Source organism: Sceloporus occidentalis, unplaced genomic scaffold, assembly GCF_023333645.1.
Source record: "Sceloporus occidentalis isolate IW3139 unplaced genomic scaffold, rSceOcc1.0.p SCAF_3, whole genome shotgun sequence".
NCBI classification, from domain to species: domain Eukaryota; kingdom Metazoa; phylum Chordata; class Lepidosauria; order Squamata; family Phrynosomatidae; genus Sceloporus; species Sceloporus occidentalis.
This window is the reverse complement of record NW_028316983.1, coordinates 3,216,930-3,233,626: the sequence shown is the minus strand read 5'-3', so window position 1 is coordinate 3,233,626 and position 16,697 is coordinate 3,216,930. Positions and strand designations below refer to the sequence as shown.

Here is a 16,697-nt window from a genome sequence, read left to right as displayed (position 1 = left end):
CTCCCTTCTCAGTTGCTTATGCCGGGATGGTGGTCGCCATGGAGACGGAGCGGGCAGGGCCTAGCAGTAGTCGAAGTGCGTCGGGCCTCCATGGAGCCACTTCCGGCCCAGACCGGAAGTCATCTAGTCTTGCCCGTGTGTGCAAGGCATGCCGGGATGCAGGTCGCCATGGAGACGAGGCCGGCCGGGCCTAGTGGAAGCAGGGTTGCCGTTCCTTTAGCCTAGGAGGGCATGGCGGCGGCCGTCGGAGGTGCCTCATGGCCGCTACTCCTCCTCCTCCTCGTCCTCCTTCACCCGGGCGGCGGCGGCGGCGGCGTCAGAGGGAGCAGCTGGGACCCCGCTGGATACCTGCTGTACTGCCCCTGCATGGGTGAGGGCGGGTTGCTTCATGTGTCCTCTCTAGGAATATCTAGGTCCTCCAGCGCAACTCTATGGTCACCCTTAACTCAACGTTGCACTGAAAGACCTAGAGATTATTCCTCCATGGTGCTTTTGTCCTTTGCGGTTTCCCCATATCCACGGGTCTTGTGCCCCTGACTCTGGCGTCTGTGGAGGGGCGAGGGCTCATCCGGATTCCGGGGACCGTGATTCCAAAGTGAACCGAGCTTTTATAGTACTTTGGGCAAAGGAAACTGCAAATTATGTGTCATTGGTTACCTCTGAATTAAGCCCTTGGACCCTTTGTTGGATTCATTGGATGCGCTCACATTACAGCTCTGTGGGGCTCCCATCCATCCAAGTCTTGTCTGTGTTTCTCCTTCGCTGTCTCCAACTGCCCTGCATTACGTCCTCAGTTTTAAATAAGAGCTTCAACAGGAACCAGCCCAGGCCCACTGCCTTCCACAGCCAAGTACTTGGCATGGAGCTGAAATAGCAACCTTTGCTCTCAATACATTGCAGCACTATCATTTTCAGTAAAATCCCCATCTACTCTCTACATCCGAACTTCTTCAGCACCACATCGCAAACTAAATGCATCCACTCCACTGAATGCACCTGAGGAAGTGGGCTCTAGTCTAGGAAAGCTCTTCTTGCTTTCAGTTGGTCTCAAAGGTGCGACAAGATCTCTCTACATATATCTCAGATGAGGATTATTGTTGGCCGAAATAGGTACACCTGTGTTTTCTGATGGTACAACGTACACAAACTGTTTCGTGCACAACATTATTACATAATACTACATGAATTCTTTCAGGCTATGTGTACGAGATGTATATGAAACATAGATTGATCTCGTGTTTTGACTTGGGTCCCATCTCCAACATTATCTCATTGTGTACGCATAAGCAGATATACCAAAGTCCAAAGCGTTTCTGGCACCAAGCATTTCAGATAAGAGTGGGACTTCTGTATAAACATGGATAGGTTTGTGTTGTAGGTGACTGTGGAAGTCTGTCTGCTGTCATCTCCCTTTCTCCTGTCTCTTCTTTTAGAACTGTGTGTCGGTGTGTTTTGCTTTTTGAAACATGCATCACTTCCTTCTCTTATGTCAGAAAGCATAAATAAGAAAATAAACGTTTAAATCAATAAAAGCATAAAGAAAGAGAAAAAAGATTGAGACCATGGCAGAGGTCTCAACGGAGGCAACAGGCCCTCTGATTTTTATTACAACATTGTAAACAAGTCTTAGACCAACACCTTCCTTTCCAGGCATCCTTTCCCTGATCCACTGTTGCATAAAGCACTGAAAGCATCGATTCTTGGTTGTTTGAAGGCAGTTTTTACTGGCTGCTGGCTTCTGAGAGCTACACATTTGGCTATTTTCGCTGTTAGATCTGTTTCTCAAATGTTTCAGGATCCTAAGGAAGTGTAGCTGCTAAAACCTTTGCGGGAGGAGGGAGGTTTCTTCCCTAAGCTTTAGACTTACTGTATATACTCAGCGCATGCAAGCTCCAGGAAAAGAGATTCCGCCTCAACATTAGGAGGAAATTCTTGACAGTAAGGGCTGTTCGACAGAGGAACACACTCCCTCAGTGGAGTCGCCTTCCTTGGAGGTCTTTAAGCAGAGGCTGGATGGCCATCTGTCAATGGGGATGCTTTGATTGAGATTTCCTGCATGGCAGAATGGGGTGGGACTGGATGGCCCTTCTTGGGGGCTCTTTCAGATCTATGATTCTATGATTCTAAGTCTACCTCATGTGTAAGTTGCGGGCAAGTTTTTTTTTGGGGGGGGGGAATTGTGGATTTTGGTATGACCCATGGATAAGTTGAGGCTAAAACCTAGAGGCATGCAACAAAGGATCTAAAAGATGGAGCAAAGGAAAACAATGTCACAGAATGTACAAAATCCCAGCAGCCATAACTATTTGTGCTCTTAAGACTGAATGGATGAGACAGTAATGGGGGTAGGTGCTTCCAGGACAGATTATACTCTTGCCTTTCACCAAGGGATGTGTGTATATGAGTTAAAGTACAGTACTTACATGGACCCATGGATAAGTCGACTCAGGTTTTGGGGGTCAATTTTTGAACCTAAATTTCTAGACTTATACATGAGTATATACAGTACACATCAGTGCAGCAGTTGCCAAGTCACAGTGAATCTCTACACCCAGCATAGTCTACAAGTGCATGGTTTAGAGTCGTTTGGGTATAGGACCCTGGAGTAGGAACCTGGCAACCAAGGCTTGACTCCCCACTTAGCTATGGAAACCTACTGCATGACCTTGTGCAAGTCACAAACTCTGAGCCTCAGAGGAAGCAGGATCAAACCACTTCTAAATCCAGATGAATTTGAATAACCTTCTGATAGGGTTGTATGTTAGAGTTAATACAGCAATCTGGCACGTTGCCGGGGGGGGGGGGTGTTGCCTGTTGTCCCCATCAGTAAGACTGAACAAATCCCCCTCTGGACAGATCTTGCAAAGAAAACCCCATGATAGGGTCGTCATAAGTCCGAAACAGCTTGGGGGCAGGCACATGACAACAAAATGCTGTCATGATGTTCCACAAGTGTTGCTCCACCCTAATTTGAAGGCAAGCCAGCTCCAAACGGCCTTCGAGCAGGGATATAGCCAGGATTTTGGGAAGGGGGGGTCCAGACTAAGTGCCACCATTATAATGGGGCTTGGGTGCGGCGGCGCAGCAGCACACACCATTCATTTTATCTAATGGAAGGGGGGGTCTGGACCCCAAGAACCCCCCCCCCCCTTAGCTACGTCCCTGCTCTGAGGGAGAGCAGATCTACTGGACTTTTCCCCTTCCCCTCTACTATTCCCTTCTCCTTTTGTGTCTTGTCTTTTTTAGATTGTAAGCCTGAGGGCAGGGAAATGTCTAATTAACAGGCTGTAAGCCGCTCTGATAGCCTTGGCTGAAGAGCAGGGTATAAAGAAATATTATTATTATTATTATTATTATTACTACTAACTAATCATTCTTTGTCTTTTATTTCAAGGGAGATTTGGGAACCAAGCTGACCATTTTCTGGGCGCTTTGGCATTTGCTAGGATGGTGAATCGGACCTTAGCTGTGCCCCCCTGGATTGAATACCGATATCACAGGCCTCCCTACACAAATGTGAGTAGTTCTCAGATATTTAGACTCTGTGCTTTTGGCATTCTAACGTCCTGAACTCACTGCAGAAATAACCAAGTTTGAGACCAATTTAACTGCCCTGATTCATTGCTGGCATATTCTGGAAACTGTAGTTTTGTGAAGCATTTAGTCTTCTCTGTTAGGAGCTCTGGTACCACAATATTCTACAATGAGCCAGGACAGTTAAAGCAGTCTCAAACTGGATTATTTCTGCAGTGTGTTTTGGACCTAAGCTTTCTTCCAGTGCTTTGGACCTAAGCTTTCTTGCCCAACATGTGGTGCTTAAACTTATGAAACACAGCGTCAAAAGCCCGATTTCTGTTCCTTCTGTTGAATGTGGATTTAATTATATTGAACAGTTATGTGTCCATTTCATTTGTGTGGAAAACCGGCTTGAAGTCTGTTGTTCTCTCTGTTGTAGCAGCACGTCCCATACAAAGAATACTTCAAGCTGGCACCTCTGCTGAAATATCACCGGATCATCACTTTGGAGGAGTTTATGGAGAAGCTAGCACCTGTTCACTGGCCTCCTGGCAAGAGAGTGGCCTACTGCTTTGAAGCAGCAGCTCAGAGGAGCATAGATAAAAAGTCTTGCCCAATGAAGGTAGGAGTCCATCCCATTTCTCACATAACCGTGGTTTCATGTGAAGTATGATATCCGTCCGATCACTTTCACACCTTTTGCTGTTTCTTAGGACATTTTTTACATGAATATTCAAAGAAATAGTTGTGTTGTAGCCTAAATTAGAAAAAGGAAAACAGGAGGAAAGAATCTAACAGTGCCAGTAAGACGTTGTTTTTGGTGTTTTTGTAAGCCTTTGAGTTGTTTCCGACTTATAGTAACCCTAAAATGAACATATCGTGGGGTTTTCTTGGCAAGATTAGTTCACAGGGGGTTTGCCATTGCCTTCGTCTCAATCTGAGAGAATGTGACTTGCACAAAGTCACCCAAAGTGATTCCATGGCTGAGTATGAATTCAAACCCTGTTCTCCCATTGTCCTAGCTGATTTATATTTTAGCATGAACTTTCACGGCTATCAATCCACTTCATCAGATGCACTGACATTAAAGCTGAGGAATGTTGCATCTGATGGAGCAGACTTATATCCATGAAAGCCCATGATAAAATATAAATCAGTTGGTCTTCAAAGTTGCTTCTAAATTCTTCTCCTTCTCTTTTCCATGTTTGTTTTAAGAAACAATTTACATCCCACCAGGACCCCATTGTATCCCCTTACATCCACTGAGCTTCTTTATTTCTTTTTTAATTAGGAAGTCTCCCTCAGTGGGTACTAGGCTAGTTACATTCCCCTCTCAGCCTGAGATCTGTGAGGGCTTTTCTGAAAGCTAGACATGACCAGGATGTCTCTGGGGCTGTGAGGTCCCATAGTAGGGATCTGCAATCTTGTAGCAGCATTGAAGACACTTTGTGGATAATTTTAGGCAGTGATTTTATATTCATGTTTCTCTCATCTATCCTTAGAATGTTTTTTTGTGAACTCATGTATAGGTTCCAGGGTGGGAGTCTGCCGGACATCTGGACAAAGTGGAGTTTCTCGCTGCCTCAAAGCCAAAACACACTATAGTAATAATCCAGTTTGATACAGCTTGAACTGCCCTGGCCCTCTGCTAGGTGATACTATAATTTATTGTGACACCAGAGCTCTCTCATACAGAAGGCTAAATGTCTTAAAACTACAGTTCCCAGAATTCCCTAGCACTGATCCAGAGCAGTTAAAGTGGTCTCAAACTGGATCACTGCTAAGCTGTCTTTTCTTCTACCCGATCTCACCCTTTGTCCATTACTTTTGTTTTTGCAGGATGGAAACCCCTTTGGCCCCTTTTGGGATCAATTTGCAGTGGATTTTGATAAGTCGGAACTGTTTGGAGGCCTTGCCTTTAGTGCCTCATACAAAGACCACTGGATCCAAAGGTAACAAGTGCCACTCGCCAGGCACCATGGAGAGAACTACATGCTTGGCATGAGAGAAGTGTCTCCATGGCCATTCTAGTTTATAAAAGAATATTGGAATAGGGGGCATGTATTTGGCCTTTTGATGCAAATGAAGTCTTGTGTGGCTTACAAGAATACAAGATATATATAGAATTACGAGGAAAAATATCACAATATAAAAATTCAGAGCAAATTACAAAAAAATAAAATAAAATAAAGTGTGATTTTTTCTATTGAGGGTAGGCAAAGAGGCAGAGAGTTTGAAATTAGCAGTTTCCAGCTGTTTTAGGTGATAAATCATCTTGAATTAGCCATCATAGAATTGTAGAGTTGGAAGAGACCACAAGGGCCATCCAGTCCAACCCCCTGCCATGCAGGAACTCTCAATCAAAGCATACCTGACAGATGGCCATCTAGCCTCCACTTAAAGACCTCCAAGGAAAGAGACTCCACCACACACCGAGGCAGCAATGTATTGCATTGTCAAACAGCCCTTACTGTCAGGAAGTTCTTCCTAATGTTGAGGTGGAATCTCTTTTCCTGCAGCTTGCATCCATTGTTCCAGATCCTAGTCTCTGGAAAAGCAGAAAACAAGCTTGCTCCCTCAATATGACATCCCTTCAAATATTTAAACAGGGCTATCATATCACTGCTTAACCTTCTCCAGACTAAACATCCCCAGCTCCCTAAGTCGTTCCTCATAGGGCTTCATGGTTTCCAGACCTTTCACCATTTGAGTTGCCCTCCTTTGGACACATGGCTCCAGTTTCTCAATGTCCTTTTTGAATTGTTGTGCCCAGAACTGGACACAATATTCCAGGTGAAGCTTGACCAAAGCAGAATAGAGTGGCACTATTACTTCCCTTGATCTAGACACTATACTTTTATTGATGCAGCCTAAAATTGCATTGGCCTTTTTGGCTGCCGCATCACACTGTCGACTTATGTTCAACTTGTGATCTACTTGGACTCCTAGATCCCTTTCACACGTAGTTTCATTCAGCCAGGTGTCCCCAATCCTATATTTGTGCATTTTATTGTTCCGCCCTAAGTGCAATACCTTACATTTCTCCGTGTTGAATTTCATTTTGTTAGCTTTGGCCCAGCTTTCTAGTCTATTCACGTCATTTTGAATTTTGATCCTGTCCTCTGGAGTATTAGCTATTCCTCCTAATTTGGTGTCATCTGCAAATTTGATAAGTATGCTCCCAATTCTGTCATCCAGGTCATTGATAAAGATGTTGAATAGTCCTGGGCCCAGGACAGAGCCCCACTGGACACCCCACTGGTCACTTCTCTCCAGGATGAAAAGGAGCCATTGTTGAGCACCCTTTGGGTTCGGCCGGTCAACCAATTACAGATCCATTTAACAGTTCCTTTGTCTAGCCCACATTTTACAAGCTTGTTTGCAAGAATGTCATGGGAAACCTTGTCAAAGGCCTTACTGAAATCAAGATATACTATATCCACAGCATTCCCTTCATCTACCAAAATGGTAATTTTATCAAAGAAAGAGATTAGATTTGTCTGGCATGACTTGTTTCTCTGAAACCCATGTTGAGTTTTTGTGATTATGGCATTGCCTTCTAGATGTTCACAAACTCTCTGTTTAATGATCTGCTCCAGAATCTTTCCTAGAACTGATGTCAGACTAACTGGACGATAATTGTTGGGATCCTCTTTTTTCCCCTTTTTGAAGGGATTTCTCCTGTTTTCCAGGAGTTTTCAAAGATTATTGCCAATGGCTCCGATATGACATTTGCCAGTTCTTTTAATACCCTTGGATGGAGTTCATCTGGTCCCGGAGACTTATATTCATTTAGATTAACAAGGTATTCCTCATAGCTCCATGTTTTCCACATGGAAAGGCCAGATGTACTTTGTGCACACCGGTTTTCCTGAATAATGATTTTTAAAATTGTGGATAAACCCTTTTGCTTTTGTGGAGTGGGGGGCAGGTGTCATTAAAATTATTCTTGTCTGTGTGAGATAAAAGTTATCAAAGATTTACATCTGGAAACCATGCCCTATGAGGAGAGGCTCAGGGAACAGGGTACATTTAGCCTGTGGAACAGAAAGTTAAGAGGTGACATGATAGCCACGTTTAAATATTTCAAGGGGTGTCATATTGAAGATGGAGCAAGCTTGTTTTCTGCGGCTCCAGAGACTTAGACATGATTCAAATTATAGGAAAAGAGATTCTATCTAAACATTAGGAAGAACTTCCTGACAGTAAGTGCTGTTCAACAGTGGAAGACACTGCCTGGGAGTGTGGTGGAGTCTCTTTCTTTGGAAGTTTTTAAACAGAGTCTGAATGGCCATCTGGGATGCTTTGGTTGTGTCTTCCTGCATGGCAGAATGGAGTTGAACTGGATGGTCCTTGGAGTGTCTTCTAACTCTGCAATTGTATGATTCTACATTCCTAATTGGAAATAATATTGGCTTGGTTAATACACTCGTCCCTCCCAATTTGCAGAGGATCCACTCTAGACACCCACCCACCCCTGCAAATCAGAAATATTGCAGATATTCAAGCCCCATTGGTTATAATGGGGGGATGCTCCTGTGTGTGCTGCCTTGCACATGCCCCATTTTGTCCCTCCCCTCTTGCCATCCACGAAGGATCACAAGCATAGATTCCAAGTGCGTGAATGGGGGGGGGGGGGGAGACGAGTGTATATACTTATAACAGACTTGTAATCAATTCTTATTCAGGTCTTCATTGAGTGTGTTTCATTTTTTTAAATGGAATTTTTGGCAAGGGTTTGTATTATGTTAAGAAAGCAGCATGTCAAACATTTAGGACAGAATCATAGGAATAATTTCCTAGGAGTAAATGTAGAATATCACTGGAGCAGGGAGCCTTGGCTTCTTGTAGCTTCTCTGCCTTTAGTCTTCTTAGTGATATTTGGGTTCAGGGTATCCTATTTCACTGTGCAGGTTTGAGCAAGACATTTGAATCTCTTTTAAAAAGAACTACAGGGGAGCAACTGTAGTGTTCTATATCTTCCTGTGCAGATCACTGTTTTATGAGCCATTGAAAAAGCCAATAACAACGTGAAGAGCTGGCACTTTCCTCCCTCAAGTGTCTTTTTCTGTTGGCAAAGCTTTGATGATTTTTCTTTCTCCTTTTCATTCCTTGTGCAAGGTGTGCACACGATGCTGCCATTAGTATTACTGTGGCCTGATTTTGATCAATGGTGTTGCTGCTGTAGGCTGCACTTCTGTATTGGTTTTGCATGTTAGACACTAGTTGAGCAGGATTGTCCTGTTCTCAGTACTACAGAATTCTCTCTTTTTGTCTCAGATATACCCAACTATTCCCTTTCTTTTTCCTGAATGGCTGGCAGCATGCATCTTTTATTTCTGTCCATCTGCTGTGTCTCTTACTAGGTTTCCACCTGCTGAACATCCTGTTGTTGCCCTTCCGGGCGCACCTGCCCAGTTCCCAATTTTGGAGGAGTACAGGTCTTTGCATCAGTACATGGTGTGGTCGGATGAAATGGTGGAGAAGGGCGAGTCTTACATCAGTTCGTTCCTGGTCAGACCTTATGTGGGGATCCATTTGCGTGTGGGTTCAGACTGGGTATGGCTCTTATGTATGCTTCTTATACAGACTTCCTTGGGTGTCACACATTTGGCCACAGCTGCAATAGGTTGACAGTTTCCATCTCCACTTGCACGAAACAGAGAGGGACTGTTATGAATATAGAAAAAAATCTTGTTTGGTTAAGGCCAAAGGTCTGTCTCATTCAACATCCTGCTTGTCACAGTGGCTACTCAGATGTCTCTGGGAAGTTCAGGTCAGTAACCATCTCCTGATGCTGGTGCATAACAACTGGTAATTCATAGGCAATCAGCCTCTGATCCTAGTAGTAGTACATAGCTATCATGCCTTTGTCATTTTATGGCTTCAAGTCATTTATGATTTACAGCAAGCCTAAGATGAGCATATCATGGGGCTTTCTTTGCATAGTTTGTTCAGAAGAGGGGTTGCCCTTGCTTCTCTCTAAGGCTGAGACAGTGTGATATGCCCAAGGTCATCCAGTTAGTTTCCATGGTCAAGCTGGGATTCATTCCCTTGTCTCCCAGTATCCTAGTCCAATACTCAAACCACTATACCATGCTGACTCTCTCTATCATGACTAGCAAGCTTGAATAGCTGTAGCACACAGTTAAATTGGATCGATCTTTAATGGGAACATACCTGGAGCTAAATCACTAAGGTGCATTAGCAACATTGTCTGAATGTTTTGGTCATATATTCTGAATTCTTTCTTCCCTTGCTGTATAGAATCAAATTATGTATTATATGAAATGCCTAGTCTGAAACTCCATGTGTATTTATTTTTTTAAATAACATTAGGCAAGGGAGAGTGGGGTTTTGATTGGGACTCCAGCACACAGAGAGGAAGGATTAAACCTTACTCATCCAAATTGCACTTCTGACAAAAAACAATCCATCCCCATTGATCCTCATTGTTGGGGGCAGAGGGCTTACACATTGTAAACCTCTGAGAGACTGCTTAGTTCAGAATGAAACGGTATAAAAATGTAAATGCTATTGCTATTACTATTTAGCTTTGAGGATGTGGGGGAAGCTTCTATGGGTATAACTTTGGAATTTGTCCCCCCTCCCCCAGGTTAATGACAATGTGAGAAATTGGATTTTACCCTAAATTTCTCTAACTAGATGTTATACTCCTACATTTTTCCTTTGTTAGAAAAATGCATGCAATATGTTGAAGGATGGCACAGCTGGGTCCCACTTAATGGCTTCGCCACAGTGTGTGGGCTACGATCGGAACACTGCCACACCACTCACCATGGACATGTGTTTGCCAGACCTGAAGGAGATAAAGCGAGCCCTTAAACTCTGGGTGAAGAAGATAGATGCAAAGGCTGTTTACATTGCCAGTGATTCTGAACCCTACACCAAAGAGATACAGCAGCTTTTTAAACAAAAGGTAATATCCTTTCATTACTGGACCAAACAGTAATGGAGCAAAAGTCAGAGCAAAGTCACAATTTCACTTATTACCAAGAGAGAAATAGAGAGATTTAGTATCCTTTAATTATCCTGGGATTGTTTCCTTGCTTCTACCATTCTTCAAGTACTTGACCTCTGATTAGGTAAACAGAGCCTCTTATGAAAGTTTCAGTCACAACATATTGGTATATATCCACAAAACCTATTCCAGCTGTGATATAAGCATAAGGCCCAGCTTTCTTTGATGATGGCCCAGGGATTCACTTAAGGAGCAGCATTATTACTGTACTTTGGAAGGTCTGAATTGTGTTGAATTAATTTGGCCATTATCCATTGTATGTAGATGCCTCCCTTGCTAACAGCAATGTCTAGGTTTCAGTGGAGACTAGTGAATGCTGAATTAGATTACTTCCTTATGTACTCTGACACAACTACTTGTATAAGATTCATGGCAGTGGAAAAACAGGCTTTTAACATGTTGCAAGTGTTTCAGTCAAGGGGCTGTTTGGACTGATTCATACTTTGCACTCTGTGTCATATGGAGGGTCTCTGTACAAAGGACAATTGTTGGTGTTGGTGGGTAGTGTTCAGATTTTGAATACAATTTGGCGTATGGGCAGAGCAGCTGATTTTGAAACCCATGTGACACCCATGAACGTAAGGACCTGCCCTATATAGGAATGTTCAACACATCTTTTGGTGACATAGAACACACAAAGTTAGTAGTACCTCCCTTTTTTCCTTTCACCCTGTGCTTTTGGTCCGAGTGTGGTACAGCTGCATTAAATGTAATTGACTCCTCATTCATATGTCTTTCAAGTGACATCCTAACTGCCAGGTACAGGTATAAAAGATGTGGTCATCCATGAAACCCAAATAAAATGGAAAGGCAGTATGCTGCATCAACACATTTCCTTCCACTGGGATGAATTCTAAATATGCATGATATATTTTGGAACATGTTCAGAGATGTAGGCAGAGAGTTTGTGCCAGTCCTTAGTTCTGCGGCTGTACTGGGAAGAAGGCAGGATGATGATGATGACGATGATGATGATTGTATTTTCTTCTGTTCTTTGAAACTTTAAGTGACAGCATTTCTCTTTTCAGATAAAAGTAGTTTATTTGCAGCCTGAGGTGGCCCAAATAGACCTGTACATCCTTGGTCAGTCCAACCACTTCATTGGAAACTGTGTCTCCTCCTTTACTGCCTTTGTGAAACGTGAGCGTGATGTGCATGGGAGACCCTCCTCCTTTTTTGGCATGGATTACCCACCCAGGCTGCGAGATGAACTGTAGTCTGCAGGGAAAGAAATAAGGCAGGATCCATTGTTGACACCCAACTGGGATCAGCACAAATCCCCGTCGGAAGCAAGTACTGTTTGTATTTGGTTGGGTTTGCTGCTATATTCTACTGATTCATCCTGGTTGCAATTACCGGTATATTACTAACACACAGCCTAAGGAGTAGAGGATGACTTTCCCACCATGTTCCCTTCTCTCATATCTGTGGTTGAATTGGCCAGTCTACTCACTGCTTTCCTACGTTTCCCTCTTCCCCTTTCTTTGCTGCCTTACTACCTCTTCTGGAACTGGTGGCTCATCTGGTGCTTGATTTTAATGCACAGTATTGTCATGGCACCAGGAATAATCAGGAAAAAAGGAAGAGTTCAGAGCTTCACATCCAAGAACAATAATTTTCATTCTAAATCATGCAATGTAACTGACTAACTTATTTCCTGTGATTCTGCAAAATAGATCCAATCCTACATTTGCCCTGTTGAGAGCAGGGAAGCAGAGAACATATTTGTGATCATGTGTGACATATTTTAGGGTCTTCAGAGCAGTGTTAGTCTGAATAACACTGGTGTCCTCTGGACCAGCAGCTATGTCTGCAGCAATCCAGGTCCCAGCACTTCTGCTACTTGAGTGGATGGAATTACATAAAAAGCAAACAATTCATATTATAAAAGAGCCTTTTCAGCAGTTTTGTATGTTACAGTAATGACATCCTACATAATATAGAAAATGGAAGCTAAGAACAAACAAATAATCCCCTTAAAATACCATAATAGTTCTGAATGAAAATATTATGCACCATTATTGGACATATTTAGCAGAGAATGCAGTATATATTTTACAAGTTGAACTGCTGCTGTGGGTCATTGGTCTCCTGCAAATCTAATCTGACTTCCATCTTGAAACAATTTTGTTCTTGTATAAGCAGTCAAGAACAGAGAAGTGGCCTTTTTAGTGAGTATTCACCTTCTGCTGATCCACATTCTTTGGAATCTTTTTTATATTCAAAAACTGTGAATTTGTAAAGAGCTACAAAATAAATAACCACTCAGTCTGCTTTTAAAACAGTCTTGATTTTAAAACAGACCTTTTTTTAAAAAATGGATCAGTTCCTGAAATTTTGAGAGAGAGTTCACTCTACATCTGAGCGACGTCCGGTGAAATACCTATAGCACTTTCTACAGACTAAATGTCAGCCAGCAGACTTCTGTCAAGTTGTCTGTTTCTTGTTATGTTACCCATCATGCCAGTTGCAAAGTAACACATTTTCTGATTCTGAGCGTTGTCTGACAAGCTGGCCTGGTTGTGGAATGCATACACTGACAACCCTCCCTTGTGTCGAAGTCTCTGTATTGTTACTGCACACTAATAACTCATGCTCAGAGCTCTTTACTTGATTTACTTGCTTTATTTAATGTGACTTGTATATATAGCATTTCTAGTAACCCTGCATCATTTTTATAGGTGTTGCATTGCCACTGAAATGTTTACTTTTTGGTAGCATCACCACAGTGTAGCGGTTTGAGCACTGGAGAACAGGATTTGAATTCCCACTCAGCCACAGAAACTCACTGGATGACCTTGGGCAAGTCACACACTCGCAGCCTCAGAGGAAGGGAAAGGCAAACCCTCCTGAGCAAGCCTTGTCAAGAAAACCCCATGATACACTTTGGTTTAGGGTCACAATAGGTCAGAAATGATTTGAACAACAACAAATCATGACAGTCTGTTTTTTCCTTTAGTATGTGTAGTCTGACCCACTACACAATCTTGCAAATACTAACAACTTTATGAATCACAAAAAGGTCACGTTTCTTATAATACCAGCACAGCTTTGGCCTCAGAAAAAGGATATTGTACAGCTAGAAAAGGTGCAGAATGGGGAGACCAAAATGATCAGGGGACTAGAGCAACAATCCTAGGAGGAAATGTTACTGTGTTGAGGCTCTTGTTTCTAAGCTACACAAGAATCACTAAAGTGCCATAGTAGTTCAGTCAGCAACAGTGAGACAATTGTTCTATATTTTATTTTCCCTGTAAGCAAAGGGACTTTGCAAATAATTCCCTTGATGGATCAGACTGAGTCTGTTGTAACCCAGGATTCTGTTCTCAGCAGGAGCTGGCCATAAACAGACCAAATTCAGGCCCATATCTATTTCCATCATGGTACTGTATATATACAATTATTTTTCCATTGAAAATAAAGATTCTGATTAGCTATCGTTCCTAACTGCCATTGATAGACCTATCCTCTTTCATTTTGCCAAATACCTGCTTGAGGCCTGTTAAACCAGTGGACAGGTTCACATCTTGTGAAAACAATCTCTATAAATTTAGGTTGGGTAGTGTGTGAAAAACATCATTGTCTTGGCAATCTTACTCCATGCTAAAATGTTTTGTACATGATCCTGAATTCTAGCATTATGAAAAACGTTACAGACTCTCCTTGATATCATCATGTCTTTATAATTTTGTAAACGTGTTAATTTCTTAGAACACTCATCTTCAGATTTGTGAGACCACATTCCCTTTTAGCCATCTCATCTCTAAAGCAGAAGCACTCATATTTATCAGCTTCTTAATTCTGGGTGTGAGAGTTCTGCTGTAGCAAAAGAGAGTCTGGGTTTGGCCCTAAATATAACATGTCTGCAGACTGTTAAATCAGTGGAAGAAAATGCCAAGGTCTTTATTCAAATGTTGCTAAAGAATGGCATGTATTTCAATGATGACCACCCACCACTTTGTCTCCCGGTCTGGGGAAAAGGCACCAAATAATCAAGTAAAATAATACAAGCTCCTCACAGTGACTGACTGCATTTGTGCCACGAGGTGGGAATGGCTCTTACATAATGTCTCCATCCCACTCCGGAAATTCTGGGTATGGTTCCACAAGCACTGGCTGGAAGACATTGTGGTGTGTTTGGGCTATGTATTATATCAGAAGCCATATTATAATTTTTTAAAAACCAACAAATGTACAGAAAATAACTTTGTATTCTTTTTTACAATAAAACATTAGACTACTTCTTGGGTTTGTCCAGGCTCTAAACTTTTATCCCTTGCCTGACGTGGTAAAACACTTTATGATTATGTTTTCTGCTTTTAGAAAAAAGGAAGCAGTTGATCTAGATAGCCGCCTTCCTTGCTTCAGTTCAGGGATCTCCAAACAGAGATATCCGCTGCTGTGGTTCTGGTTAGGCTGGTGCCATTGGCAGAAGGGCACGGCTTAGCAATGAACTCCTGGGCTCTTGCCTTCAACACAAGCTGAACACGCACCTCCAAGCATCTGTTTTTTGAAACAGTAGCTTCTTATCCAGAGTGGATTAACCCAGAGCTATGTTGTGTGGTTGAAGAGTTTATCCTATTACGCAAGTACTGCTATGGTTACGTTGCCTTTAGTAATAATAACAACCTTGAATAAAACAGATCTTAAACAATGGTATTTTGTCCTAGAGGTCACCCAATTCCAAATGGCTTACATTAAGGTAAGTTCCACTGGCCTCTGTTACTTGTAAATAAAATGTTTAGGGCTGCAGCTTTTCCAGTGTGGCCTGGGGTTGGCATGTGGGTCATTGCCCTGTCAAATATTGTCAGTGACCGTTGGTTTGGGTCAAATACCCTTGAGAATCTCACTCTGTAATTATCAAAACAACCCAAACAAAATCCAACATCCACCTTGTGATAAAAGCTTTATTTGCCCAATTAAAAAGGCCAAAGTATATTGTGCTAGCTTTGGAAACTTCACAGGTTATTTCATCTGTCAGAGATGACAAAATAGTCGTGTGTGTGTGTGTGTGAGAGAGAGAGAGAGATGTTGTTACAGCTTGTACATTCTGCTGTGAGATGTTTTAGGAAGTATATACAGATGAAAAACTGTGCCCCCCCCCCCCCCCGACTAAACTGAATAAAAATGGTGGTGATAAAATTTGGATGATCATTTTGAAGTTACAAAACATCTTTCTTTGGAGAACTGTGCTTGCTTCCACTATAATGAGAGTGAGCACTAGTCTCTGTGAGAATGGAAATGTGTCTCGTAAAAACATTGTTTACACTGTACTGTAATTTGTTAACAAAGATTAGGAAGAGGGCATTTTGCCCCCATATCCTGACAAATCTTGGGGGCAAAGGTAGTGGCTGAGCCAAACCTTTTAAAGCAAAGATGAGTTGAAGACATCTTGGACAAATCCTAAGAAGCTAGAGACTTTGTGTAGTTTGAATGTGCGGGGGGCAAGGGAGGGAAATCGTGCTGTTTTCATGTTAAATCAATATAGCTTTTCACATTGCTTTTCAAAAATGTTTGTTTTTCTGGACTCTTCATTCATTCTCTGCAGCATGCAGAAGGCAGGGTTTCTCATCACTAGCATTTCTCCTATGAGCATCCTTAGGACACAGTATTTATTACATGCATTTTTATCCCACCTTTTTCCAAGTGTGGGACTTGAGGCAGCTTACAACAGTGGAACATGGTAAAAATTAAGAGCATACAAAAGTAAAAAAGCAATCAAGCCATCATATAATAGAAACCAGTTAAAACAAAGCAACAAAAGTCCAGCACATTCATTTCCTCCACCCTGATTTTTTTCCAGCATCCGTACATAAAGCTTCTGGAAGAGGTGAGAATTTGGAATACAGTCAGCCCCTAACTCTTCTTTGACCTGTGTGATAGGGCACCAAAAGGGTCTAGCACTGACTGTGGACTAGATAAAGGTCAACAAAAGTGGACCTCCATCTTGACAAAACCATAGTAGTGTTGGTTGATGGTTCAGCTGATGAAACAGATCGTTTTCAGACCATTTGGGATGGGGTCACACTGCCTGAAGGATCAGGCCCATAGCTTGAGGATGCTCTGTTAGTTTGGGCCATTTTTATTTTGTCCTCAGTTTTGTTTGCCATTAACTGCCCTTGAGTCAACCTCGACTTGT

The 16,697-nt window shown here is 42.4% G+C and overlaps 1 protein-coding gene across 2 annotated transcripts; it reads left to right on the top strand.

The window, feature by feature from the left end:
• Positions 1 to 100: 100 nt before the first annotated feature.
• LOC149315433 (GDP-fucose protein O-fucosyltransferase 1-like) lies at positions 101 to 14,800 on the top strand. 2 transcript variants are annotated; one of them, XM_089513448.1, is made up of 7 exons: positions 101 to 370; positions 3,395 to 3,516; positions 3,959 to 4,138; positions 5,356 to 5,468; positions 8,883 to 9,075; positions 10,214 to 10,456; positions 11,587 to 14,800. In XM_089513448.1, the coding sequence occupies exons 1-7, from the start codon at positions 232 to 234 to the stop codon at positions 11,773 to 11,775; spliced, it is 1,179 nt and encodes a 392-aa protein (XP_089369574.1). In that variant the 5' UTR covers positions 101 to 231; the 3' UTR covers positions 11,776 to 14,800. The 2 variants fall into 2 exon arrangements, with proteins under 2 accessions (XP_089369574.1, XP_089369573.1); XM_089513447.1 differs by having other exon boundaries at positions 3,956 to 4,138.
• The last annotated feature ends 1,897 nt before the right edge of the window (positions 14,801 to 16,697 follow it).

Coding starts and splice junctions, on each gene's coding strand:
- LOC149315433 (XM_089513447.1), top strand. CDS start 232: ATGGCGGCGGCCGTCGGAGGTGCCTCATGGCCGCTACTCCTCCTCCTC. Junction 4,139..5,355: donor AAAAGTCTTGCCCAATGAAG/GTAGGAGTCCAT, acceptor TTGTTTTTGCAG/GATGGAAACCCCTTTGGCCC. Junction 9,076..10,213: donor TGCGTGTGGGTTCAGACTGG/GTATGGCTCTTA, acceptor TTCCTTTGTTAG/AAAAATGCATGCAATATGTT.